The sequence below is a fragment of the Lolium rigidum genome, chromosome 2, assembly GCF_022539505.1.
Source record: "Lolium rigidum isolate FL_2022 chromosome 2, APGP_CSIRO_Lrig_0.1, whole genome shotgun sequence".
Lineage (NCBI taxonomy): Eukaryota > Viridiplantae > Streptophyta > Magnoliopsida > Poales > Poaceae > Lolium > Lolium rigidum.
Window position 1 is genome coordinate 222,059,349 of NC_061509.1, and position 25,947 is coordinate 222,085,295.

General features: G+C 45.3%; 3 protein-coding genes across 4 annotated transcripts; 2 read left to right on the forward strand and 1 right to left on the reverse strand.

Moving 5' to 3' along the window:
* The first annotated feature begins 2,375 nt into the window (after positions 1-2,375).
* LOC124693027 (SET domain-containing protein 4) lies at positions 2,376-8,563 on the forward strand. 2 transcript variants are annotated; one of them, XM_047226469.1, is made up of 13 exons: positions 2,376-2,776; positions 2,899-3,062; positions 3,169-3,252; positions 3,345-3,402; positions 3,826-3,879; positions 4,066-4,137; positions 4,356-4,436; positions 4,715-4,887; positions 7,281-7,383; positions 7,481-7,612; positions 7,800-7,922; positions 8,024-8,181; positions 8,253-8,563. In XM_047226469.1, the coding sequence occupies exons 1-12, from the start codon at positions 2,411-2,413 to the stop codon at positions 8,111-8,113; spliced, it is 1,500 nt and encodes a 499-aa protein (XP_047082425.1). In that variant the 5' UTR covers positions 2,376-2,410; the 3' UTR covers positions 8,114-8,181; positions 8,253-8,563. The 2 variants fall into 2 exon arrangements, with proteins under 2 accessions (XP_047082425.1, XP_047082424.1); XM_047226468.1 differs by having other exon boundaries at positions 8,263-8,563.
* A 3,239-nt stretch (positions 8,564-11,802) lies between these two features.
* Positions 11,803-18,977, forward strand: LOC124693028 (cellulose synthase-like protein E2). Its single transcript, XM_047226471.1, has 8 exons — positions 11,803-12,101; positions 15,554-15,875; positions 16,057-16,197; positions 16,864-16,995; positions 17,104-17,316; positions 17,433-17,651; positions 17,807-18,154; positions 18,246-18,977. Exons 1-8 carry the CDS (start codon positions 11,803-11,805, stop codon positions 18,786-18,788), a joined length of 2,217 nt encoding a protein of 738 aa, XP_047082427.1. The 3' UTR covers positions 18,789-18,977.
* Positions 18,978-19,360: 383 nt separating this feature from the next.
* Positions 19,361-20,427, reverse strand: LOC124690583 (protein NOI4-like). The gene is made up of 3 exons (XM_047223949.1): positions 20,342-20,427; positions 19,905-20,120; positions 19,361-19,405 (listed from the first exon to the last, which is right to left on the reverse strand). The coding sequence occupies exons 1-3, from the start codon at positions 20,345-20,347 to the stop codon at positions 19,361-19,363; spliced, it is 267 nt and encodes an 88-aa protein (XP_047079905.1). The 5' UTR covers positions 20,348-20,427.
* Positions 20,428-25,947: the final 5,520 nt, after the last annotated feature.

Genomic DNA, 25,947 nt, shown 5'->3' on the forward strand with positions numbered 1-25,947 from the left:
TGTTAGTACTTGGCGTATGCTATGATCACGATCTCTTGTAGATTGTGAAGTTAACTATTGCTATGATTGTATTGATATGATCTATTCCTCCTACGTGGCGTGAAGGTGACAGTGTGCATGCTATGTTAGTACTTGGTTTAGTCGTGTTGATCTTTCTTGCACTCTAAGGTTATTTAAATATGAACATTGAATTGTGGAGCTTGTTAACTCCGGCATTGAGGGTTCGTGTAATCCTACGCAATGTGTTCATCATCCAACAAGAGTGTAGAGTATGCATTTATCTATTCTGTTATGTGATCAATGTTGAGAGTGTCCACTAGTGAAAGTCTAATCCCTAGGCCTTGTTCCTAAATATCGCTATCGCTTGTTTCTTGTTTTCTTGCGTTACTACTGCTGCGTTACTACTGCTTGTTTAACTGTCCTGGGCAAAGCACTTTTCTGGTGCCGTTGCTACTACTTATTCATACCACCTGTATTTCACCATCTCTTCGCCGAACTAGTGCACCTATTAGGTGTGTTGGGGACACAAGAGACTTCTTGCTTTGTGGTTGCAGGGTTGCATGAGAGGGATATCTTTGACCTCTTCCTCCCTGAGTTCGATAAACCTTGGGTAATCCACTTAAGGGAAACTTGCTGCTGTTCTACAAACCTCTGCTCTTGGAGGCCCAACACTGTCTACAAGAATAGAAGCTCCCGTAGACATCAGGATCCACACCGAGGTGAGCCCTCTCCTCCTCTCGATCATGGGTTCGCTTGACCACTCTCTGAAAAACATGGTGGCACAAAAACAAAATAGACATATTAGTAACATGATAGATACGAGATGCAAGTTCTATGTTTGCCTCGTCATTGATAGCATTCATATAAGCAACGCCATGCCACCCTACTTATCTTTGCCATCACAGTGCTTTCTCGTTAAACGGAGTTACTTGACCAATAGACTACATCGCACAAGTACTCATCTCGTACAAGTTCTGAGACCAAATGGTGCATTTTCCTCATTCTGGCTATCGTGAGGATGCTACCATTTGAGCATGAATAGAGTCTCTTTAGCAAGTTTAATGCCCCACATAGGGTACGTGCCGAACAACAAATTAAAAAGGGCGTCACCTAAGAAAGAGAAGAAACCCTAGCTGCCACCCATATCCTCTGTCTCCGTCTAGTAGTCTATGATTGACTGCTTCCTTTGCTTTGCGGGAGGAGGTGGGGACCTCGTCGACATATGCTCACCCGTCGTTAGGTTCGTAAAGTTAGAGTTTGGTCAATTAACATCAATGTTATGGTGGCTAGGTGGTGTTGTGCGGAATAATAATAAGGTTCCCCATCTTCTCATCCACCTCGTCGATGGCGATCTCGCCGGTGGCATTGGAGAGGGCGAGAAATCGTTCGATCATTTCTCCCTTGGGCTGGTGGATATTTTCTACATGTGTTGCAGGTTTGGTGTCAGAAGATTCAAATTTATTCAAGGGTTCAATTATGAAGACTTAAGCTCTAGGACATTGGTCCTCACAGCACGTGCACCAAGACATCTCAAGTGTCATCAACAAATTTAGATGGGCTCGGACATGAGAGTATCGACAGTGGTGCGTTGGCTCGTTCTGGCAATATTAGTGGTAGTTATGTGATCTAGGAATCTGGATGTATTTTTATTATTATATACCCTGTCTTTCTATCATAAAAATCTTTATAATAGATGCTTCCTTTACTGATTTTTTTTTTAAATTTTTCAAATATCGTAAAATAAAATTCACACCTACATCTACATATTTATGTGTGCATGTAAAGTTTCGTGAAATCCGGCAATTTTGTATCCCGTGAAAAAGAAAAAAATGTATCGTGAAAAGCCTTAGTGTTTTTTTTTCGATAAAGGGAATATATTAATATCAATAAGATACCAATTACACCCAGCCTCTGCAACAACGCACCACCCTAATAGCACTACGGATGCACACAGCCAAAAAAGGAAAAGAAAACTAAGAAACAAAAGTCCCGCTACAGTATCTCGGGCCTAACAACAGCAATACATCCACCACCATGACAACACCTGAATTACAGACTCCCCAAAAAACGTCGCCTTCAAGAAGCGAACAATGCTCAAACACCGTCGTCGCCCGATCAAAGATCTTAGGTTTTCACCCTGAAGATTAGGGAAAAGCCTTAGTGTAGCACCGAATTTTGTATTTTTAGGCATGCCACATTAAAGGTTAGCTTTTGTTGAAATGAGTTTCATGTAGTCGGATGTGAACATGCAGTCGTGACATTTTGTTTATGATTTTGTTTTTGATATTTTTAAATACGTCTAAAATGAACCACATGCACCAAGAGGAACCATAAAACCCCAAACCCGCCGGGAAGGAGCGGATAAGCTCCCCGCACCCGCACACAACCGCGCTACTGTCGCGGCTTCGGCATGGCCTCTACCACCACCGCCACCACCCTCCACCCACAATTCCGGCCGCCGTCGCACCCGCGCGCACCCCGCCGGTTCCGTATTCACCCTCCCACCTCTCGTTTCACCATCCGCGCCACTGCGGCGTCCACGTCAGTTCCGGCGCAACGCGAGGCCGAGGCGGGTGTCCCATGGGGTTGCGAGATCGAGTCCCTGGAGAGCGCGGCATCGCTGGAGCGGTGGCTCACCGCTTCTGGACTCCCCGAGCAGCGTCTGGCCCTGGAGAAGGTGGACATCGGCGAGCGCGGCCTCGTTGCCCTCAAGAACGTCCGCAATGGAGAGAAGCTGCTCTTCGTGCCACCGTCCCTCGTCATCACTGCCGATTCGGTAAAAAAATATCCTGGACTCTCCCTCATCAGCTCACCACCCCATCATATCATTCAGTTGTGCTATGTGTTGCAGTGTCGTGCCAATTTTACAATTAGTGAGTTTCCTGTGCTTGTGTGTAGGAATGGACGAACCGCGAGGTGGGGGAGGTGATGAAGAAGTACTCGGTGCCGGACTGGCCGCTTCTCGCCACCTACCTTATAAGCGAAGCCAGTCTGGAGGGTTCATCGAGGTGGAGCAGCTACATCGATGCATTGCCTAGGCAGCCTTACTCGCTTCTGTACTGGTATATAGCCCGAAGGATACTGTTTTGGCATGATTCCCAAGTGATAATATGAGTGGTTATTGAGATAACATTCTCAATCTTGTACAGCCTTTGTTTGTCATTGTAGGACTCGTACAGAGATAGATGCATACCTTGTGGCTTGTCCGATCAGGGAACGAGCAATTTCAAGGATCGGTGATGTGATTGGGACGTAAGTCTGCGCATCTGTTCTTGTAAATTATTGTATTGAGTTTCCTCCGATGTTGGTGCCCTCACTGAAATTATTCCTTGTGATTTTGACAGATACAACGACCTTCGAGATCGAATATTTTCTAAATATCCAGATTTGTTCCCCGAGGAGGTATGATGATTCACAAATGTTGCTAGTTCAAATTTCAAACTGATGAGGACAAGAGAGGGTTTGGACGACTATTCTTGTTAGAGACATTGTGCATTCACCCGGATTCCATTTTATTTTGAGTTAAACAAAAAAGACACTGCCACCAACCAATTTTTTCAGCAGTTCGGCACAACACTGTTCATTTTTTTTTATTGATCTGTTCAACCTTATTTCTATACACATTGCATAAATTAGATTGGTTAAGCGTTCCGGATAAGATATGATGAAAGAATGTTGATGCCTTGATGGTATTTAAGAGTTTAACTTCCTTTATTAAAACAGAGCAGCAAAAGTGCCTACTGTAATAAATATATGGTCTGATGACACCAAATAAGCGAATTATTATCATTAACTGATTTTGGTGCTGCTAATTTCTTATTTTAGGTGTATAACATGGAAACTTTTAGATGGTCCTTCGGCATTCTCTTCTCACGTCTGGTAAGAGAGTCTTATAAAGCTACTATATACGATGCGAACCTTTTTTTTAGGAATATATGATGCGAACCTTGCTTTACTTTATTTGCTCATCTACTAGTCCTTTTCATTACGCGTATGAATGCTTTTGCTTGCTATGTCATTTTCTGCTTATATTGAATGTGCACTCTGGATTGGGCTATTTTGCAGGTTCGTTTAGAATCAATGGATGGAAGGGTTGCACTAGTTCCTTGGGCAGATATGCTTAACCACAGCCCTGAGGTATTGCATTCTGTATTTTACAAATTTCTCATCAATATTGTATATAATTCTACTAGTAGTGCAAGTCCCACAGTTCACATTACAAAGAATCATTATCGATATTAGACCGAATTCCTTAAGTACCACATGTCCCTCAGTTTTCCCAGTTTTCCATGATTTCCCAAGTCTTCCTGAAGTGCAGATATTATTCTTTTTTCTTAGCAAAATCATCTTTTCAGGTAGATGCATTCTTGGATTATGATAAGTCATCTCAAGGAATAGTCTTCACTACTGACCGTTCATATCAACCAGGTGAGCAGGTAACATTTTTATTTGTGCTTAACCCTTGTATATGTTTTCTCCATACTGAATTAATTATCTAGATGCCATTAGTCATTTTCTTCCAGCCGTAATTGTGATGTCCATGAAATTAAGGGTGATTAAAATCTGTACCAATGCTAGGTTTCAGAATGCCATGTTGCATATTCCTGGGGCCTGGGGCCAATTAGTCTTCTTCCATGCAATATATAATTTTAGCTTTGTTTTTTATGATAAATTGGTATCCCTTAACTTCTAAATTTATATTTAACCTCTTCAGGTGTTTATATCCTATGGTAAGAAATCCAGTGGTGAGCTATTGCTTTCATACGGTTTTGTCCCAAAAGAGGGAACAAACCCAAATGATTCAGTTGAGTTCTTGGTGTCTCTTAATAAGTCTGATGAGTGCTACAAAGAGAAATTACAAGCACTAAAGAGGCATGGTTTGTCAGAGTAAGTGCTCTCATTCTTATGTTCTGTTACTCGTAGAGTGAGACAAAAAATTACCCTGTTTCTATGTGGAATTTGTTATGTTTTTTTTTTGTTAAGGATGGAGAAGTTTTCTTACTGTTGCATCCTTATTGCCAGCACCAAAAAGAGATTTATTAGTCTGGGATATTTCTTGGCACTGCATCACGAATAATGCATTTTATTTGTTATCGGGTTTGTAATGCATTTTATTGAGAAGAAACTTCTTTTATCACTTTTCACCGAAAAAAGGTTTGAGGTGCTATATCTAGTGTGATGGTGTTGATTCCTTGGGGGTTTTGGTGTTTGCATCTGTGTTGGTTCGGAGTTCCATTAGGGCATCTCCAGCGGGGCGACGCATTTCAGCGTCCGAAAATGTCCGCGTGCGTCTGTTTGCGTCGGCCGAAATGGTCAAAATCGACCGCGCGTCCGTTTGCGTCGGGGGTGGCTCCAGCGTCACGATGCATTTTTTGTTCGAATCATTTTTTTATAACATGAAAATATAATTTACATAGTTTAACACATGAAAATAAACCCTAAAAGCATGCGCCTACTGATTCTCGTCGCCGCTGTCGAGTACGATGAGCTCCGGTATCGTCCACGGCCAGCTGGGAACCGGTGGAACGTACGCCGGGCGCGCCGGCGGTGCTGGAGGTGGAGGCGCCCAGGGCTGTGGCGGTGCTGGAGGTGAAGGCGCCCAGGGCTGTGGCTTTGGCGGCGGTGGAGGCGCCCAGGGATGTGCCGGCGGTGGATGAGCCCAGGGGTTGTACGGCGGCGGTTGTGGCGCCGCCGAGTCCTGGAGCGCTAGTCGTAGGGCTTCATCCTCCGACAGGCCCGGCGGCATGAAGCCGGTAGCGTACCGGGGCAGCGTCGGCTGCACAGGTCGGTCGTTCTCGGAGACGAGGAGGCCGAGCTTCGCCATCTCGTCATCCGTCATATTGTCCGGGAACTCAAACTCGCGGCCCTCCGCCATGGCCAGCTGCCAATCCTGGAAGACGACCGCGACGTAGTCATCGCTGTCGTCCTTGACCTCCTCGTTGTGGTACGCTAGTGCCTCGATGTAGTCGTCGTCATATTCGACGCCTGGTGCGCACGCGTCGGCGCCTACTGTCTTCAAGGACGAGGCGGCGGTGGACGGTCGAAGGGAAAGTCCTTGTCGTCCATGAAGCCCGCCCTCCTCCTCCGATCCCTCTCGGACACGAGATACGTGCGCCAGCTATCGGAGTCGATGGCGTACGTCGGATCGGCGCGGAGGTCCGGCGGTAGATACCGCCTCCTTCGCCGGATCTCGGCGCTCCTCTCTGGCTCGCGCGCAGGCACCGATGGGACGGGCACCCGGCGGTAGCTGAGCCGCCAGGCATGTGCACGTCCCTCCAGGCGTCGCACGGCGTCCAGTTCGCGTGCATCAGCCTCCCCACGCTGACCGGAAACGGCACCCTGCCCGGCCGCTCCTCCTTCTTGGTGCCGCTGCCGGACGCCTCGAAGTTGTTCTTCTTCTTCCCCATGCTGCGGCGGCGCGCGGCGGTGGAGGTGGGAGTGGAGGTGTAGGCGAGGGAAAACTGTGCCGGTCGACTTTTAAGGCCGGCCGCGCGCGGGATACGATGCCATTGAAGGCGGCGCAGAAGTCTAGCCGCCGCCCGCTAGTGCGCGCGCAGAACAGGCAGCCGCGCCATTGAAGGCGAAGGCTGCGGCGCAGACGCGGAAGCGCTGACCGTGGAAGCACTGGCCGTGGAAGCGATGCCCTTGATACAGGGTGGCTGCTAGGCGGACCCATGGGGGAAGCGAGCGAACGCTCGGCGCGACCGCGCAGCGTCCGCGGAGACGCAAACGTGCCGTTGCGGCACGTTTGCGTCGCGGCGGACGCCCCGGACACGATGCGTCGCCCCGCTGGAGCTGGGTGCAGACGCATTTCCGGTCCGCGCGAACGCAAACGGTCGCACAACGTCCGTTTGCGTCGCCCCGCTGGAGATGCCCTTATCTCAAGTCCCTGCTCTTGTTTCGAAAAAAATAACTTGTAGGTGTACATCCAGTCATATACCCTGACATGGTTTACTGTTTCGGATAATGGAAGAGAAAACTCTCCTAGTGTCTGCATCGTTAGATGCACGTAGTCATTGTATTTATTATAGATTTTGTGCCAAAAGGCCAAAGAAATGTTGGCTGGAACCAAGAAACTGCTAAGTATTACATAGCCTTTTCTCAAATGGAACCTAAACGACGACATGAATCCCAGGACAACCAATTCCGATTCTTGTTTATTGCCAGTATTATGTGCAACAATGTTTCCATTTTATTTACCTTGTTTTGCATATTTCTATAACTATCAGAATTACTATATACTTGGTATTAACTAAAGAGGATCTGATCACCATTATCAGGTCCGAAAGTTTTCCCTTGAGAGTCACAGGTTGGCCGGTTGAGCTGATGGCTTATGCCTTCCTCGTGGTCAGCCCTCCTGAAATGATTCAACGCTTCGATGAGGTTAGTGCTGTTATTTTGCACCAACCAGTCGAACTTTGTAGATAGAGCTAGAACAAAGGTGGTCAACATAGCGTGCTTATGTCACCTATCCCTGCAGATGGCTGTTGCCGCATCCAACAAAGGTTCGTCCAAACCTGCAGTTCAGTACCCTGAGCTGGACGAGGATGCTCTTCAGTTTATCTTGGACTGCTGTGAATCGAGTATAAAAAAGTATACTAAATATTTAGAGGTGAGATTTTTCCCATGGCATATCTTGCACAGAAGTCACCAGTGTGGTTCCCATATGATTTAAAGACTGCGCCATTCCTGCTAGTTTTGTGATGAATGCTTTATCAGGATATGCAAATCATGATCATTTGATACCGATGCTTCTTCCGTTGAAAATAACAGTTTTAAGTCAACCAATAATGTTTCAGGGCGCCAAGGGTTCTGCAGAAGTTTCCATCAATTCAAAGCAAGCCACCAGGACCTTGTTACTGAAACAGCTAGCAAGAGATCTGTGCATCAGTGAACGGAGGATCCTGTATCGTTCACAATATGTAAGTCGGCAGAGCTTGCAGCTGCTCGATTTTCTCTGCACCTCACGTGGTTATTCTTTGGCGTCTCAGGTCTCACATTTCCTCCCTTTGATCTGATCCAGATACTGCGTAGGAGATTGAGGGACATGAGGGCTGGCGGTGAGCTTAAAGCTCTGTCACTATTCAACGGGCTCAGAAATCTCTTCAAGTAAACGGGTGGACTATATGTTCTGTTGCCTGAATGCTTTAGAGAGCAATGCTTGGTTTCTCTAGTGACTTGGTAAGTTCTTAATCTGTCCTCGATTTCAACCACCTTGGTCGTTGAATGTTGTATTTTCTCACTGGACACCACATGCTGCAGTTCCAGTTCCACCTCCTGTTGTTGGTGAGCCGAGGTGTTTGCCTGCCAAAGGCATATTGCTATATCAGTATATCAGGCTAAAATCTTCTCGAGAGCTGCAACCTGAAGACTGGAAAAGCCTTCCATAAAATCTGTTGCGAGTTAGCCCAGAGCTTTGGATACATACATGTAATCTAGCGTGCTGCCACACATGTGTTCTTCTTGGGCATCTCGATTTGTCTATGTACTACACACAGTTCTTCTATACGATTAGGGTGTGACCCGAGCGGCCGAGCATTTTAGTCGTATCTTTCCCCTCGCACACAGAGCATGCCTTTTCTTCGAAGAGCTGCAAAACCTGCAACATCTATATGCTTACCTGTACTCTACCACCATGCACAATGTTCGTGCTTCTCGGTAGCGGTAAGAGCATGAACGATGGTAGTGGACATTATGGTGCGCGGGACATTGCTATTTTGTTCATACACGCCAACTGCTTAGAAACACTACAGGCATCAATTTGCTTGGTGCCAATTAAAAATCGAGCAATTTATCAGAACACATCATCATCACCAAAGTATATAACCTCTCCACAAGGAGTACACGTTTTAAAAGATTTTTCTTTGACCGAAAACTAAGCCATGTATTAAGGAATGTTACTCCCTCCGATTCATATTAATTGACTTCAATATAGATGTATCTAGAACAAAAAATGTGTCTAGATACATCCATATTAGAGTCAATTAATATGAACCGGAGGGAGTAGATATATTATCGATATCACTAAAAAGTGTTTTTATATTATTGAGATATTGTTGCTCACATTTTTGTGTCAAAGTTAGTATCAAAATATGCATGGGGCTTCTTCATAGGAACGGAGGTACTACCTCCGTTCCATAATATAAGCTGTTTTAGCAAACTAAAACCACTTATATTGCGGTACATAGTGGTAGTATTTTTTGAGCTAGGACACAACACACAGTCACACACAAAGGAGTCTTTCGCAAAGAATCACTAAGTTTGTTCACATCTAATAAACTAATATTTTTATACCTAAATACATTCTAAAAAGTGTGCCTACAGTTTGATGAATTTGTGCAGTTTAGCAGATTTTTGGAAAATGTGCTAACTTACATTTTTCTTTTTTGGTTTGCCAACCTATGTAGAGAGATGTAGGGAGCAGAAGGATCTACATATGGTTTTTATCGACTTCGAAATGCTTTATGACAAGATAGCAATGACAGTCATGCGATGTTAGAGAAAAATGAAGTCCCAACAAAATATATTACCCTCATAATGTTGCGACAAGTGTTCATGTAAGTGACAACTAAACAAATACATTTCCGGGCTACATCAATGACCAACCTTGATATCAATATATTTTTTCCTTAGTGATGGATGAGGTTACAGAAGATCTATAAGAAAACATTCCTTGGTGTATGCTCTTGCTGATGATATGAGGTTAGTGGATGAAAGAAAATTAAAGCTATAAGCAGCGCGGACCCAAAACATTTACAAAGCCTAGGCAAACATGCTTAAGTCGCGAAAAAAAGCCCCTTTTTGGAACAAAACTGCTATAGAAAGTAATAAACGCAAGCAGGCGCGCCGCCAAGCCTGGGCGACTGCCCGGACAGGAGGGATGGTAGATCCGCCCCTAACTATGAGGGAAGACTTTGCAATCAAAGAGGTTTAGACTTAGTAGAACCAAAACCGAGTATACAATGTGTGACTTTAGGCTGTGCTGAGAGCGAAGAGGAAAATGTAGGACAAATAGTGCATCAGTGGAACATCTTTTGATACTTGGGATCACTGGGGCGACGCTGCTAGTGGACCATACTGTGCCATGGCCCAGTCTTCTGAAATTGCAGACAAAAATTAGAGTGTTTTATGTTCCAGTGCTATGGGCCGGTCTGTTCCAATCAGTGAAAATTAAAGCCTCTCTAGTTTACCAGCTAGACCACGTTCCGTTATGTACGTCTTCTCATTCTCTGCTTCACTATTCGAGAGAGTAATCAGGTTGCTCATAGGTTAGCTGCTAATGCCAGTGGGTATCAATATGTCGTTTGGATTGATGAACCTTCAGATTGTATAGAGGCTAAGTTAGTAAACAATGTAAACCTCTTCATGATGTAACCTTCTGTGTTGGTGAAGCAGTAAGTACTGTTTTTCCTTTCAGGGCACCTAAGGAGACTGGAAGGTTTTTAATGAGACGGCTTGCTAGCTATATATAGATTTTTTTTTCAATTTTTTCCCCATGGCTGCTAGCTTAGGTTCTCTTTCTTCCACAAAATCCCCATTCCTAGCCGTATATAACTCATTTCCCTTCACTCACTGGTTCAAACCAACTCAAATGGTTGCCGCACATCTAGTCTTGGGATTTTCTTAGAAGTTCTAAAGCTTCAGCATCAGATCGGCTATGCAACACACGGGAACTTCTCTTCTCCTATCTTGTTTTACAAATCCTTAGTTGGAATGGAGCCTTTTCGGTTGCTTGATTATTCTAGATAAATACCAATGCTAATTAAATTTTGAATCACTGTTTGCCGATTGGAGATATCTGTGTATTTTAGCTACACATTATTTGAGATTTGTATATGCTTTGCAAGTTTGGATAAACTGATAATTGTTGTGTTTGTAAAATCCAGTTCGACTCATGAGCGTGTGTTCTGCCTTGAAATTGCAGCTGTGATTTGTGATTGTTCTATGGTTACAAATTCTGCATTTTTTTGGGGTCAATTGGCCCCTCCTTTGATGTGCGTCTAGCTTCACCACTGCTTGAGACCAATGTTGCAAAACGATGGCAATATCGGTGGTGATGTTTTCCCTATGATCAAGGCCTGGTGAATGACCATCTCAAAAAATGAAAAAGGCCTGGTGAATGAAGTGGCATCATCTGTGACAAGAATTGGTAAAACCATGGTCAAAAAAGAATAGGTAAATCCATTCAATAAAATCATTTAATTATTTCTCTCTCAATTAGTAAAACCGATAACAGGTTGTTCACTGTTTCTTTACTAAATTCTAACAAAATACACAAACCGATAGATAGTGGCGGTTAAGCAGTTGCACAAGTGCAAAATGAAAAGGTTGGGTGGTTAGAAGGGCAGTCGCACCTCAGCCCACCAGAGTTTAAACCCCAGATTTGACACTTTGGTGTCTCATTAAAATGCGGAATATTATTCAGTGGGAGGCGACGTTCCCGTCGACAGCGAGACGCCTGTCGTGACTTCGTCAATCTCAAGAGCCGTCAGATGAAATTTCTTGGACGCAGTCTCTCGAAGATGCTCATAGGGGTAGGGTGTGCGTACGTTCATAGGGTAAATGTATATACGTATATGTGAACGTCTACGTCTGTAGTGTGTTTCGCAAAAAAAAAAAAGTCGACCATATCTCAGTGCGAAGACTGTCAAGATTGTCAAAGTTAACTCAGGGACGGCTGCTACAGAGCGTTGACCAGCCGCTACACAGCCGGCTCACACTTCTCTGACCCAGGAGTCCAGGGCCCAGACCACCCGCTCCACACTTCGCGTTCTCGCTAGCACTAGCACGCACCACGCAGGGATGGCGGGGAGCAGCATCTCCGCCGCCAGCGGCGGCAGGCCGCCGCTGTTCGCGACGGAGAAGCCGAAGCGGATGGTGGCGTACCGGCTGTACGCGTGCACCATCTTCGCCGGGATCCTCCTGATATGGGTGTACAGGGCCACCCACATCCCGCCGAGGGAGGGCAACAGCCTGGGGTGGCGGGCGTCGCTCGGGCTGCTCGTGGCCGACGTCCTCTTCGGCCTCTACTGGCTCCTCACCCTCTCCGTGCGGTGGAACCCGATCCGCCGCACCACCTTCAAGGACCGCCTCGCCGAAAGGTGAGCGGCTAATCTCCGCTGCTTGCTTGCTTCTTTGCATCTTGTTTTTGCTTGCGCTGGATGCAGAGCCAGTGTTTGACGAAATGGTTGGCTGGACGCGTAGAATTTTGGGTTGGCGGTCATGTAAGCTCAGGGGCTTGTCTCTACAGCTCTTCGTGATCCAAACCCTGAATCGCAGAAAATCTAGCAACTCGGAATCTGAGATCCGTGAAGGCGTATTTATTAATAATGGATCATGTGACACCGGGAATAAAACTTGCATGTAGTGTATGACTGCACTGTCGATAGCACTCCAGATGAGCTCCAGAGGTGTACACTGAACCTTAATGACATGACATGCAATCCTGCATGTTCTTGAAAAAAAAAAGTGTACACTGATCTGTCACATTTTATTTTATGCCCATATTAGGCAATTCGAATCGAGAATTATCTTTGAAGAAATAGAAAATAGCATTAACTCTGGATAAATTTTCTTGGCTTTGTGCTTCTAAGTATAGCTGGCATGTGGCACTACCAGATTAGTACCAGGGCCGGCTTTATCTTTCGCGTGGCCCTTGGGTGAGGCGATGAAAGAGGCCCCTAAAATACCCATTTTACAATGTTCTGAGCATCCGGTGAAGGCTGCAAATCATCAACTTGTATCATCATCTTGTTCGGGATCATACTCTGCCTTTGAAAAAATGGACATCAACACTACTTGTTGCTGAAAAATATGTATTTAAAGCACTTCTTTGTGATGCAATAAGTTGATTCGCTCATTTCTTTTCATCCTTTTTTGTAGCACCTGATTTATGTTTCTCTTTTGGCATTGTGATACCTGATATTATGAAGAAATTAAATACTCTTTCTGTCCCACGAAAGTTGTCTGAATTTGCCTAGATTCGAATGTACCGAGACACTAAATACATCTAGATACATCCAAATTTTGACAAACTTAAGATAATTTTCATGAAATGGAGGGAGTACATCTCTTACAATATTTACACAGGATGGTAGTAAGTCGGGACCACAATTTTTTTTTACCGTAACCAAATAAGTCAGGAACACGGGCGATCTGGGAGCCTAGGAGTCCAAGCGACTGGGTGAGGATGCGAGGCGGAGGCGCTCTAGTCTTGGACCGAGTCGATCGCTGGCCTTGTTTCTTTCCGTCACATTCGGCCGTCAAATAGTTTGTGAGCTCTGAAAAAATCCCTCATGAATGGCTTTTCGCCTCGCCGTCCAGATCCCCCAAAGGGTGACTAGAACTTTAACAAAATCATGCCGCTGTAGGGACTCCATCATGGTGAATATCCAGTTTTTTGCAGAATGTTCCATAGTTGCAAACATATGCTCGACCACCTCCTCATCTCCTAGAGCCCACACACTTCTAGCCATCGCACATTCCATCAGCGAATGGCGCCATGAGTCATCGACTGCACACAAAGTACAAGCATGTGTAGTTGACATATTACGATGATGCAACAAATCTGCTGTAGGTAAAGATTGCTTTTGGCTAACTGCCATAGAAAGACTTTTATTTTTGAGGGGACATCTACCTTCCACATTTTCGTCCAACACTTTGTATCTCGAGAGCTGTCCGAGCTGGTTGAAAGTCCATCTAGCCAAGCTTCCCTTCTCACTTTAGTATCCACAAGCATGCGATATGCAGATCTTACTGTAGAGTCGATCAGGACGCAGATGTAGAGTCGATCAGCTCACTTACCAGCATTGGAGGATCAGCCGCTAGGCAAGCAATTGGTCTCACTGATTGATCACGTGGTAGCCATTTTTGAGTCCAAATACGAGTAGATGTTCCATCACCAATGCGGCGAATGAGACCCTGCGTAAGAACCTCCCTGCCTTCTATCAATGCACGCCATATCTGTGAAGGGTGATTACCCAATTCAGCGTCCAGAAAATCAACATTTGGATGATAAACTGCTTTGATAATCCGAGCGCTCAATGTTGTAGAATCTTGGAGAATCCGCCAAACTTGGCGGGCTAGAAGGGCGAGGTTAAAAAGTTCAGTATCCCGAAAACCTAGTCCTCCCATGTATTTAGGTTTCGTCATCTCCTCCCACGAGACCCATGCGGTCTTACGTTCTCCCTCTTTACTGCCCCACCAAAATTTTCTAATAAGAGCATCAATATGTTGCCCTCGTTGCTTAACTGTGTTTGTTTCTCTCCATAGCCTTGTTTCTTTCCATGAATACGTCGCGCTGGGCCTTTGGCCCTTTTCCAAATTCTTTTTCCAGCGGGAAGGTACAGAGGAGAGATGCGCTGACGGGCCCCTCCCAGGCGGTGGCCCATGGGCGTTGCCCATGGTCGCCTAGGGCCAGAACCGGCCCTGATTAGTACCATTTATTTTCAGTTGGGCCGAAGCAACAGAGTTGTGGATACAAATAAACCATCGCACCCATGCTAAAATATCATTAATTACTAAGATGTATTTCGGCTAGGAGTCTTGGCTACTACCTAACTAGACACCGTAGTGCTCCATTCGGGACCTCCATGTATACTGTAATACTGCACATTCATGGTTGGCTACACAGTTCAGATAGTTGATATCTGCATAACATCACATGAACAAAATTAGTTTGACTCCGTTACCTGCATAACAACATCGCATGAACAACATTGCATGGACCCTATTCTGCTTGGGCTGGATGCAGAGCTATTGTTTGATGAAATGGTTAGCTGGACAAGTAATTTTGGTGGCCATACCAGTTCAGGGGCCTGACTTTAGAGGCTTTGTGGTCCATTCCTGAATCACGGCAAGTCCATCAACTTGGAATCTGTGATCTGTGACATGAAGGGCTGACGGTGTATTTGTTAATGAATAATTCAACATTGAGAAGAAACTCTGTATTGTAGTGTATGAATGCAGTGTCGATAGCACCTCACACATTTTCTGTTGCAATCCAGATGAGGTCCAGAAGTTAATGCTGATCTGTCACATTTTATTTTGCGCCCAGATATATTAAGCAATTTGAATCGAGAATTATATTATGAAGAAATAAACAATACTCGTGGATAGGTGTTTGTAGATTTCTGCTAGAACTAAAGATACTTGCCTACTTGGCATGTGACACCACCAGACTACTGATTCTTTTCAGTTGATCCGAAGTAACAGAGTTCTGGATACGAATAAACCATAGCACCCATGCTAGAATATGATTCATTACATAGAAGAATGCCTGCTAACAAAATTACCCATGCTAGATATGATTCATCATATAGATATTATCAACTCTGACACATGTATTTCAGCTAGGAGTTATGACTACTACCAACTCTGACACCGTAATGCTCCATCTGGGACCTCCATGGATATTGTAATACTGTACATTCATGGCTGATTACATTGTTCAGATAGCTGATATCTGCATATAAACATCGCATGAACAAAATTAGTTTGACTCTATTATCTATGTCACTGGTGAATGACTTGCTAAAACACTGGCTACAAACAGCTATGGCGAGGACCAGCTTCCCGGTGTGGACATATTTGTGTGTACAGCGGACCCAGCTCTTGAGCCACCGATGCTTGTCATCTCCACTGTTCTATCTGTTATGGCTTATGACTACCCACCAGAGAAGCTAAACGTATATTTATCCGATGATGCTGGTTCCGCTGTAACGTTCTATGCTCTTTACGAGGCATCTGAATTTGCAAAGCACTGGATTCCATTTTGCAAAAACTACAAGGTGGAACCCAGGTCACCAGCTGCCTACTTTGCCGAAGCAGCTACCCCTCATGATGCTTGTAGCCCTCAAGAATCACTTCGTATGAAGGTAGAGCACAAACTTGTTCTGCATCTATTCTGATGCAATGTACTTATCTCAAAAGAAATGTTGTTGTGCTACATCCTGATACAATATTTGTTGGCGTGGGCACCTGTTGGCCTTCCGTAAGGCTGTGAAACCAACACATAATTTTCTAATAAGATGTTTTTTTCTCTTTTCTGAACTACAGGAGCTGTACAAAGATCTGACAGATCGTGTTAACTCAGTAGTACATTCAGGCAAGATTCCCGAGGTTCCAGAGTCCAATCGCAGAGGCTTCTCTGAATGGAATGAGACGATAAGTTCTGAAGATCACCCTTCAATTATCCAGGTAAAAGTAGTTTTGTCAGAGTCCGACTAGTAGGCGAAGTACGCAATTGGTTTATTTTGAATAATATGATAACCATGGTAAGTCTGAAAAGCAACTCGTGTAGCAAATAAAGAGGTGAACTGGTTATAACTGACATATAGGAATGTTGCTGAATTGAAGTGCTGTGGTAAAACAATATGTTTGTATATTTATCAAGTACCTATGGCGAACAATTATAGGCAATCTATTTAACCATTATTAAAGATTCTAAAAGGGGGTTCCATGTTCGTTCTGGCAAGCTAGAGTTCGGAGATAAAAGAAAAAATATATACACTGCTTATTGTAGTGTCTCCAGATTATAGAAGTGCAAATTAATCAGTGTACACCGGAACATATACTATTCTTTAAGTACTAAGCATCATATTTGTGTAAAAAATACAACTGTAGTTTAGATTCTTACTATCCAACTGCGCAATTGATTGTGGAATTCAGAATGTGAAAATAAAAGCTCAAATGCTTGTTTGGCTTAATTCACATTCAGCCTGATGCTACACAAGCCTGACATGGTTGATATTGATCCAGTGAAAAATCTATCTTCACAGGATCTGTAATGGAATGATGAAATTTACCTCTCTTGTCTGCATAATTTTGGTGATCCCATCTGATCAAATTGTTCACCATTGCTAGATTCTAATTGATAGAAATGAACGGAAGGCAGTTGATGTGGATGGAAATGTACTGCCAACACTTGTGTATATGGCACGCGAGAAGAGACCTCAGGAAAAACATAACTTCAAAGCTGGGTCTTTAAATGCTTTGGTAGGTCATTTGTTCTCTGTTTGGTATAGTCAATGTTTTTCTAGAATTGCTGTTTAGAATAAATCTGCATTGTGTTTCAATAAATCCTGAATAAATTCATTTGTGCAGATAAGGGTATCTTCGGTGATAAGCAACAGCCCAGTCATTATGAATGTTGATTGTGATATGTACTCTAACAATTCGGAGTCCATCAGAGATGCATTGTGCTTCTTCCTAGATGAAGAGCAAGGTCAAGATATTGGTTTTGTTCAGTACCCTCAGAACTTTGACAATGTGGTGCACAATGACATCTACGGCAATCCCATCAATGTTGTCAATGAGGTCAATAGAAAGATAATATAGCACCTCTTAAAATGGAGGACAGACCTATGTCCCAAGCTGTACAATGCATCAACTGAGACTAACCGGGTTTGTTATTTTCATGAATTGATGTTCAGTTGGATCACCCTTGCTTGGATGGATGGGGAGGAATGTGTTACTATGGCACTGGATGCTTCCATCGGAGAGAGACCCTATGTGGACAAATATATGGTAAAGATTACAAGGAAGATTGGGCTAGAGGGGTGGGGACAGCACAAAGTGCTGATGAGCTGGAAGAAATGTCCAAGTCACTTGTGACATGCACGTACGAGCATAACACCCCGTGGGGCATTGAGGTCTCTTTATCTGTATATGAATATTTTCATCGATCTACTTTGCTTTAATGAACATATGTAAAAATGCCTTGGCAAAGCCTGCATGATGTTCTTACTATTATGTTCATACATATCACATATTCACATGTTGATGAATTTGTGTTTCTGAATTGCAGAAAGGAGTTAGATATGGATGCCCACTGGAGGATGTAATCACAGGATTGCAAATCCAATGCCGTGGGTGGAGATCGGTGTACTATAACCCTGTCAGAAAGGGCTTCCTAGGCATGGCCCCTACCTCACTAGGCCAGATCCTTATTCAGCACAAGAGATGGTCAGAAGGGTTCCTCCAAATATCCCTCTCCAATTATAGCCCCTTCTTATTAGGCCGTGGTAAGATCAAGTTGGGACTTCAAATGGGTTACTCTGTCTGTGGCTTCTGGGCCTTGAACAGCCTTCCCACCTTCTACTATGCCATCATCCCTTCTCTTTGCTTCCTTGGTGGTGTCTCTGTTTTCCCTGAGGTAATCTATGCCGCATAGTATGCTTCCAAGCTCATATTGTATGAACCGTGGTTCAATTCTGACACGATACTTGCATTTGCATTTCATTCAGATAACCAGCCCCTGGATCATTCCATTCGGATACGTCGTGGTGGCTGCATACTCCTGCAGCATAGTAGAGTCACTGCAATGCGGCGACACTGCAGTGGAGTGGTGGAACGCACAAAGGATGTGGTTCTTCAGAAGGACCACCTCATACCTCCTGGCAGCCATCGATACGATCGGTGGAATGCTGGGCGTCTCTGAGTCCGGATTCGACCTGACAGTGAAGGTGAACGACTCGCAGGCTCTGGAGAGGTACAAGAAGGGGAAGATGGAGTTTGGACCCATCTCGGGGATGTTTGTGATTCTCTCCACAATCGCGCTGTTCAACCTGGTGTGCATGGTGGCCGGACTGGGTAGAGTTTTGTGGTTTGAAGGTGCAGAAGGTTTGGGTCCTTTATTCCTGCAGGCTGTTCTGTGCGTGGCGATTGTGGCCATCAATGCCCCAGTCTATGAGGCGCTCTTCTTCCGCAAGGACAGTGGAAGCTTGCCTTCTTTTGTCACTCTCATTTCCCTTTGCTTCGTATCGTCGCTCTGCCTACAAGCTATCTGAATTAATTGTGTGCGGAAACTACACAAAAAAGACACGAATGTTGAATGTTCATGTTGAGCCTTATGAGCGACAATTTGAGACAATTGATCTATACACGGTAACTTCATGTTGTTCAGCAGTTATGACAATTATGTGACATTCTGTCTATGAGGGTACCACCCATAAGATTAACAACTACTTGACGCATCATTTTTTCATAAACTTCTGCCATATCACCTGCTGGCTGTGAAGGCCAGGTTCTACGTCGAATGGGGCACCTCAATCTACCCCCTTGAAGCCGCGACTTGAACATGAGGTGAGGCACGCAGCTAAGAACATCTCAAAGCAGATATACCAGTATGGTATGAGCTCTTAAGCGAAAGTCATACATAACGGCCATGCCGTGCCAACGACAGGGCCACGTACAACCATCACAGAATTACATCAACATTTCATCTCATCTCCGAAGTGGCCAAGTGTGTGTTTGTGTACGATAGTAGTATGTTTATAAACGAAGCAGCGGCATTGACACTCCTCTCCTCCATCCCATCGCATTTGCACGACACTCCGTTGGATCCCTTCCTCCTCCTGGCTCAAGGCTGCGTGGGGCTCGGCGACACGCAGCAGAACCATTTCTTCTGAAAGAAAAGCATTCAGATGCTTCAGGTTAAGACAAGCTAGACAATGAATCTGCAAGACAAAAAAATATAAAGAAAACATCTATCCCTTTGGGGTGGAGGTCTACGATGGAGATGAGCAAATAGCGCACTATCTCTTCTTGCTATAGTGGAATCACAACCTTTTAGCGCTAAATAGAATCTCCCGCTAATAGTTCCTAAGTCGTGCTAAAACGCTAAATAAATAGCGCTATTTCTCCCGCTAAGCCCAAAGTGTTTCCATATTTATAATATGCATTGGTGCAACATTTTTATTACTACAATTATCATTATTGTTCAGTACAAGTTTGTATCATTGAATTTCTTTTCGTATTTATAGATGATAGGATCATTTGATGCCTAATTTTTCTAGAAGTTTTCTTGTTTTGTAGAAAACGCTAAATTGCTTAGCTCTTTGCCATAGCTTTCTTAGTGCGGGGAAATAGTCGCAGATATTTTAAACTTTGGAGAGGAGGTGTACCGATGTATTGGCCCTGGAGTTGTTGTTGTTGTAGGAGTTAATCTTCTCGGTCCTACCGTCCTTGCTGTCGGTAGACCTGTTGATCTTGTGCACGTTGGTGACGGGGGCCTTCTTCTCATCCCTGGCCTTGCTGAAGATAACCGTGAACCCGTCGGCGGAGGCCGGGTTGTTCACGTCCCATTGCCCGAACTTGGGGATGGTGCGACCAGCCTCCATCTGAAGAAAGAAATTAGATCGATCAGCATTTGTTAACGCATGGCACCTGACTGCGAGATCGATGGAATGAAACATATGCATCTCGATTCGATGGGTCATGTAACAACAACACTTTTGTTTTGGAGAGGAGAAGGGGAAGATCTCCGGCCTCTGCATCAATACATTCCAGCAACACAAGATTGAACAACACACGATCGATCTTCATGGATGCATGCGCTCACCGACATGGTTGTTGACGGGAGGCGGTTCGCTTCAGCTGGAGACGCGAGAGAAAATTTTGCCCCCTTGAATGGAAATGGAGCGCAGGAAGTTTTTTTCGGGGCAAAATTTCCCCCGGGATGAGAGGAAAGGCAGGCAAGGAAAACCGGAGGAAGGAGAAGATTGGGGGGCGCAGCGGGCATCCGCCTCCGCCTACTTATACCTCGCTAACCGCATGCATGCTTTGCATGTGCGACGCTGCCTAAAATTAAGCAGATTTTCAAACGCAATTAGTTTTGCATTTTTTAACACAAGTCTCTGGTTTTGAGTTGGAGCAAACCTACGTTTGGAAATGAAGAACGATAACCATTTCCCTGTTGCCTTTTAGGAACTCCCCAATGAGGTGAGCCTTCGAGATTAGGAAAATGCTCCATGATTTAGCTAAGGGAAATGTTGATTTAAGTAGGATTAATTATGGTGTGATTAGCATCTGGTGCATGTTTTTACCCTATGTTCCTATGCTTGGATGATTTTTGTTTTTTTTCTTGCATTTACTTTTCGATGACGAATGATGGTATGATCATGAGCGTTGGATGGTGATCCTTGTGAGGTTTCGGGCCAGAGCCCGACATCAAGAAATAATTCTAGTGAAGTTCGGTTTTGGGGCCTACGACAGCTCTAGCGATGATTGCTTCCACGAGCATAGATATATATCCTTGTGAAGCCAGTGAAAAGGTGACATGCTTTCATGGATACTAGTAGGCTATGCTAGCACAACTTAAAATTTCTATACAACATAAAAATGATTGCTTCCGTTATAAATTACGGAGTTACCACTAGACACTTAGGTGTGAAAGTCACTGTAGCATGTTGGAGGTAGTGTAGTTGTATTACCTCCTTTTCCTCCTCGCCGCGTCCCATGAACAACTCCTCTAAGTTCCCTTTCACACGGCTTGTCCTATTGTTACATGTGCGGCTCTTCCAAAGTATGCACTCGATTAGGAGGAAACATCGCTAACTAACATGGTAGATCCACGTGCAGATAGGGCGTTGGAAAAGTGGTTGTTGCGGTTGAGGATGTGACGGATTAATCAACCCCCAAAATCATGGACCCCATCCTTCCTACTCCGTATATGAACTCCTTAAGGCCATGTACAATGCAAGTTGTTTAGGGAGATGCTTAGAAACATAATTAAACCTATTTTTCTTAATCACTAGTGCTTATTTATACTAGAAATATGCTTAACTAGGCAACTATTCTATACAATGAACATTTATTATTAAAAAATAAATGTGTTGAAACCTAAAGTACGAACGTGGTAAAATTTGAAGTACATTCTTAGTGAAACCCGAAATACAAATGTGCTGAACCCCGAAGTACACTAGATGCTCGAAACACGAAGTATAACTAGTACATCCAAAGTAGAGACGTGATAGTTTTAGAAGTACATTTTCTTTCACAAAACCTATGAACATGAGATCTAATTTTAAAGATACCGATATGGACATCTCAAAAAGAAAACGGTTCATAATTTGAACCAACAATCTTAAGTTATTTCAGGGAATTTTCTTGCGCCACGGTGCACCATGTGTCGTGCGCGAAGACTTAATTGATTTTTTTAGGGATTTCCTTTTTCTTTCTTAGTAAAATATAAATATAAAAAAGACGAAACAGAGTTACTAGAAACAAATTGGGCCAGCCCATGAAACAAATTGGGCCAGCATTGCTCCCATGCTCGTGGATTCCCAAGATCTGGAATAAATACAATGCCCACATCGCAGTTGGCCCTCACGAACCCACCCACCGCCCACGAGAAACGAATCCCCCACCGGCCACCAGAAACGAATCCCTCACCGGCGTCGTCAGAATAGCCGGCCAGCTTCCAGCAAAGATGAAGAAGGGTGAGCGAGGCGGTTCCCCGACCACCGCTCCGGGTGACGTAGACCAGCCGGCTGGTTCCGGTGGGCGAGCCCCCGTCGACGCCAACGCCACGGCCACCGCCGCCACGGCCGGTACCTCCAAGGCCCCCACCGCCGCCACGACCGGTACCCCCAAGGCCTCCACCGCCGCGGCCGCTACGGCCGCCACGGCCGGTACCCCCAAGGCCTCCACCGCCGCGGCCGCTACGGCCGCTACGACCGGTACCCCCAAGGCCTCCACCGTCGCGGCCGCTACGGTCGCCACGGCCGCCGCTACCTCTACGGCCGCCTCGGCCGCTACCTCCAAGCCCTCCGCCGCCGCAACCTCTACGGCCGCTACCTCGAAGGTCTCCGCCGCCGCTACCGCCACGACCGCCACTACCACGGCGAGGTTGCGCCGCCGCCTGATCCGCCCTACATTTGGGGGCGAGGCCTCTGCAGTCGCCGGAGACGTCGCCCAAGACGCCGCGCCCGACTGCGCTGCAGGGGCTACTGCTCCAAGACCGGCCTCTGCACTCGTCGGCTTCAAAAGGAAGCCCCCCCTTCGAGCAGTTCCGGTGGCGGCGTCAGCCAAGACGCCACGCCCAGCTTAAAGATCGGCGCTCCAATATCAGGCTCTGCAGTCGCCGATGGAGGCGTCGCCCAAGGCACCGGGCCCGGCTTCAAGGTCGGCACCGAGACAAAATCCAAGCGCCTCCGGATCAATCGTCCGCAGCTTGGGCCGTTCTGCGTCAATAGCATGGCCACGGCTGTGGTGGCCAGTGAGTCTCTCAAGAAGCGCAAGATCGATAAGGTTACTATATCACCAGACCTGCCATTGATTGATGCTTTTGAGGTCGCATCGCTCTTATGCCCGTTCTACAATGCCCTGGACGGAGCTGACTGGATGACTCTGTGCGGCAAAATCCATCAGCAAGCTGGCGCAGCTGCACGTCTGGATCTTAACACTTCCTGTCTTACAGAAATCTCCGTCAGGTCCAAGGAGCTCGAAACTGCCATTCGCAAGGATGCCAAACTATTAGGCAGACCTCTCTTGTAGTGTAAAACTGTAAATCATGATGGTTGACCTAGCTGTCTCTGTTTAGTTAGCTTGGCACTTAGCAAGTACTCATATTACCACTGTTTGAAATCACTGGCATTTGCATATATGAATTCGAAGATTCGGTATTAAATTCTATGATCCTTGTTTCAATCTTGCAGTGAAATTCATAGTTTGTTATCGCTGCCTTTCTAGTTTATTTGTCTGATGTGTTCTAATAAAGATTATGGGAAGATGGCAACTTGTGCCTTCCATTTTTATTCTGATAGCAGTAGCTCGAACCGTAGTGTTTTGGTCCTGCAGCAATAACTCAAGTCTGGTGAGCCCTTCTTCAGAGTTCTTTATTTGTGTTTTTTTATCATACAGAATTTGGGCAAATCTATTGTTGGGCATGCGAAAAATATGTCATAAGCAGGGTAGCTCACAGGACCAAAGGATGCATTTGGGACCTCCTGCAGATTGGTGTGTCATATTCTGATCGGCGACTTTTAAACAATTTTTTTCCTGATAACTTGCATCCTCATTGGTTGGTATGTAATCAACAGATTCACAGGGCAACAATGCGGAGTTGCACACCCACACGATCTGCAAGATAAGTGTATGTTTTTGTCAATTATTAATTATTTTTCTATGTTAGTTTAGATGGCAATATGTAGCAGTCATCCAGTTTTGAATTGAAGATTGCTCTGTTTGTTGCACCATTAGCTGTTTGACTGCTGGACTATTGTGTGTGAACTTGATAACTGAAAGCTGAACGTTCTCACTACCTTGCAAGAGAACCCTATTCAATCATAGCAAATTGTAACACGTAGTTAAGACTTAGAAACAATTCAAAAATTTATATGATCATCTATTTTATTGATCTTCAAGATTTAATCGTTGGAATTGAGAATGAATTATCTACCAATTAGCTTATTAATCTTTAAGAAAGGTAGAGGAGGAACATAGATGGTCAGTATGGAGAATGACCTTACTGTATTTAGCGAAGTTCTTGAGGAAATGCTTGATGACAGCTGGGTCAGAGTGAAGATCTCACAGTGCCCTGAATAGACCATCCTGCTAGTGTGGTGCAGAAGTGCATATGACACTTTGTTCCTCCAAGAGCTTGTCGAAGTTCTTAGCTGACCAAGCATAGTGCCGATGAGATGTGGCTGGGCTCACTGGGCGAATTCTCTCATGCCGAAGTCAGGGAAGGACTTGACAACGCAAAGTATGTAGAGAGTGATCGCCAGGATGTTATGAGGAAAACTGAAACGACGCACATCCCCGTGGATGCAGTGAGGTAGGCTGCTTGCTAGAGTACATTTACCATCGTATCTTTATCTGTGATGCAGCGCAGTCAGCCAGACACTATCTCTGAGTTATGCCAACGTCAATGTCCCTGTCTTCTAAGACTAGAACAGCGACACCTGTATCTATATATTTTTAGATTTCTAGACTGCCCCGTATTGGATAATCTGGCTTGAAACTTTCCTAACAATCATGTTCTTCATATGCATATCATTTCCGCCATATTAAATGTTGCTGTTTCAGGATAAAGAACGTGTTTGTCAGGCTTTTGAAAACAAATCATAATTTGCAACCATGTCGAAGACTCGGCTTTTGATTCCACAAACTAAGAATCCTGGCATTTTTTATGGGGAACAAATGAACAATCCAGGTTTAACACTTATGGTACAACCACTGAACACCTACAGTTTGACTTCGTGAACTAAATGGGGTGGGGTGGGGGAGAGGTAACTAGGATCAGCACACATTTCATGTAAATGGAATATAGCTGAACAACATCCAAAACATAGAAATTTAGGGACGATATCTCACCAGTCTATGAGTCTGGTCATTGGGGCTCAAATTCTGGTACGCGGTACGTATGGAATGAAAGTAAAGAATTAGAAGCGCACAAGAGCACCCCCGTGGCTGCACATACTATGCACTCAAACAAAAATGACCGTTGAGACCCTGTCTGGCGACACGGGGGGCGATCTCGCCACCCACACGCCGGTCAGGGAGCCAACGGCCCGGGAGGACGGCGGTGGCTCGCCGGAGCGGTTATCTGGTAGCCGTTTCTGGGTGCTGCATCCTGATGAGGACCAAGATGTGGGGGACGACGACGGAGACAAGGACGGGGAAGGAGTTGGCGCCCAGTCTGTGGGAGTCGGAGACAGGTCGATAGCCTATCTGTGTCGTACGCCGTCGCCGGTGTCTGACGCAGATCTTACTGAGAGATCGTCGGAGCTGACTCGACGCCATCGGAAGAGGATCACGCGCCGTGATGGACAGCGTTCGGCGGCTAGAGCAGCGCTGGTTTTCAATTTCAACACCTGCGAAGGTACGATCTCTTCCCCATCTTTGCCGTTGGGCATTCAACAAAGGGAGCCAGTCAGTAAGAAAATGCCAGTTCTGGAGCCATCTGTTTTCTTCGATGATACCACGGAGGGGTGGTCGGTCGTTCGTCGGCGACGTTGGTCGCCGGCGTCCGACGCTAGAGCTCAAGATCCGAAAAAAACGGCGATTTCAAAAAAGCATGCTTTGGGCCTAGTCGGGTTGCGGGCTTGTGCCAACAGCACAGTGCGTCTGGATGGCCCAATTTCCATGAAAAAACGTGCTGCCCAGGCTGCTGTATCGAACGGTGTGCGATCTGATCGGGGTCCTACGATTGTCAAAGTTGGA

Excerpts from the sequence above, each read along its gene's own strand:
- LOC124693028 (XM_047226471.1), top strand. The coding sequence starts at position 11,803 with ATGGCGGGGAGCAGCATCTCCGCCGCCAGCGGCGGCAGGCCGCCGCTG. Across the intron at positions 15,876-16,056 it reads AAGAATCACTTCGTATGAAG|GAGCTGTACAAAGATCTGAC; the intron begins GTAGAGCACAAA and ends TCTGAACTACAG. Across the intron at positions 18,155-18,245 it reads GTGTCTCTGTTTTCCCTGAG|ATAACCAGCCCCTGGATCAT; the intron begins GTAATCTATGCC and ends CATTTCATTCAG.
- LOC124690583 (XM_047223949.1), bottom strand. Across the intron at positions 19,406-19,904 it reads ACTCCAGGGCCAATACATCG|AAGAAATGGTTCTGCTGCGT; the intron begins GTACACCTCCTC and ends CTTTTCTTTCAG.
- LOC124693027 (XM_047226469.1), top strand. The coding sequence starts at position 2,411 with ATGGCCTCTACCACCACCGCCACCACCCTCCACCCACAATTCCGGCCG. Across the intron at positions 4,138-4,355 it reads TGCTTAACCACAGCCCTGAG|GTAGATGCATTCTTGGATTA; the intron begins GTATTGCATTCT and ends TCATCTTTTCAG. Across the intron at positions 4,888-7,280 it reads AAGAGGCATGGTTTGTCAGA|GTCCGAAAGTTTTCCCTTGA; the intron begins GTAAGTGCTCTC and ends CACCATTATCAG.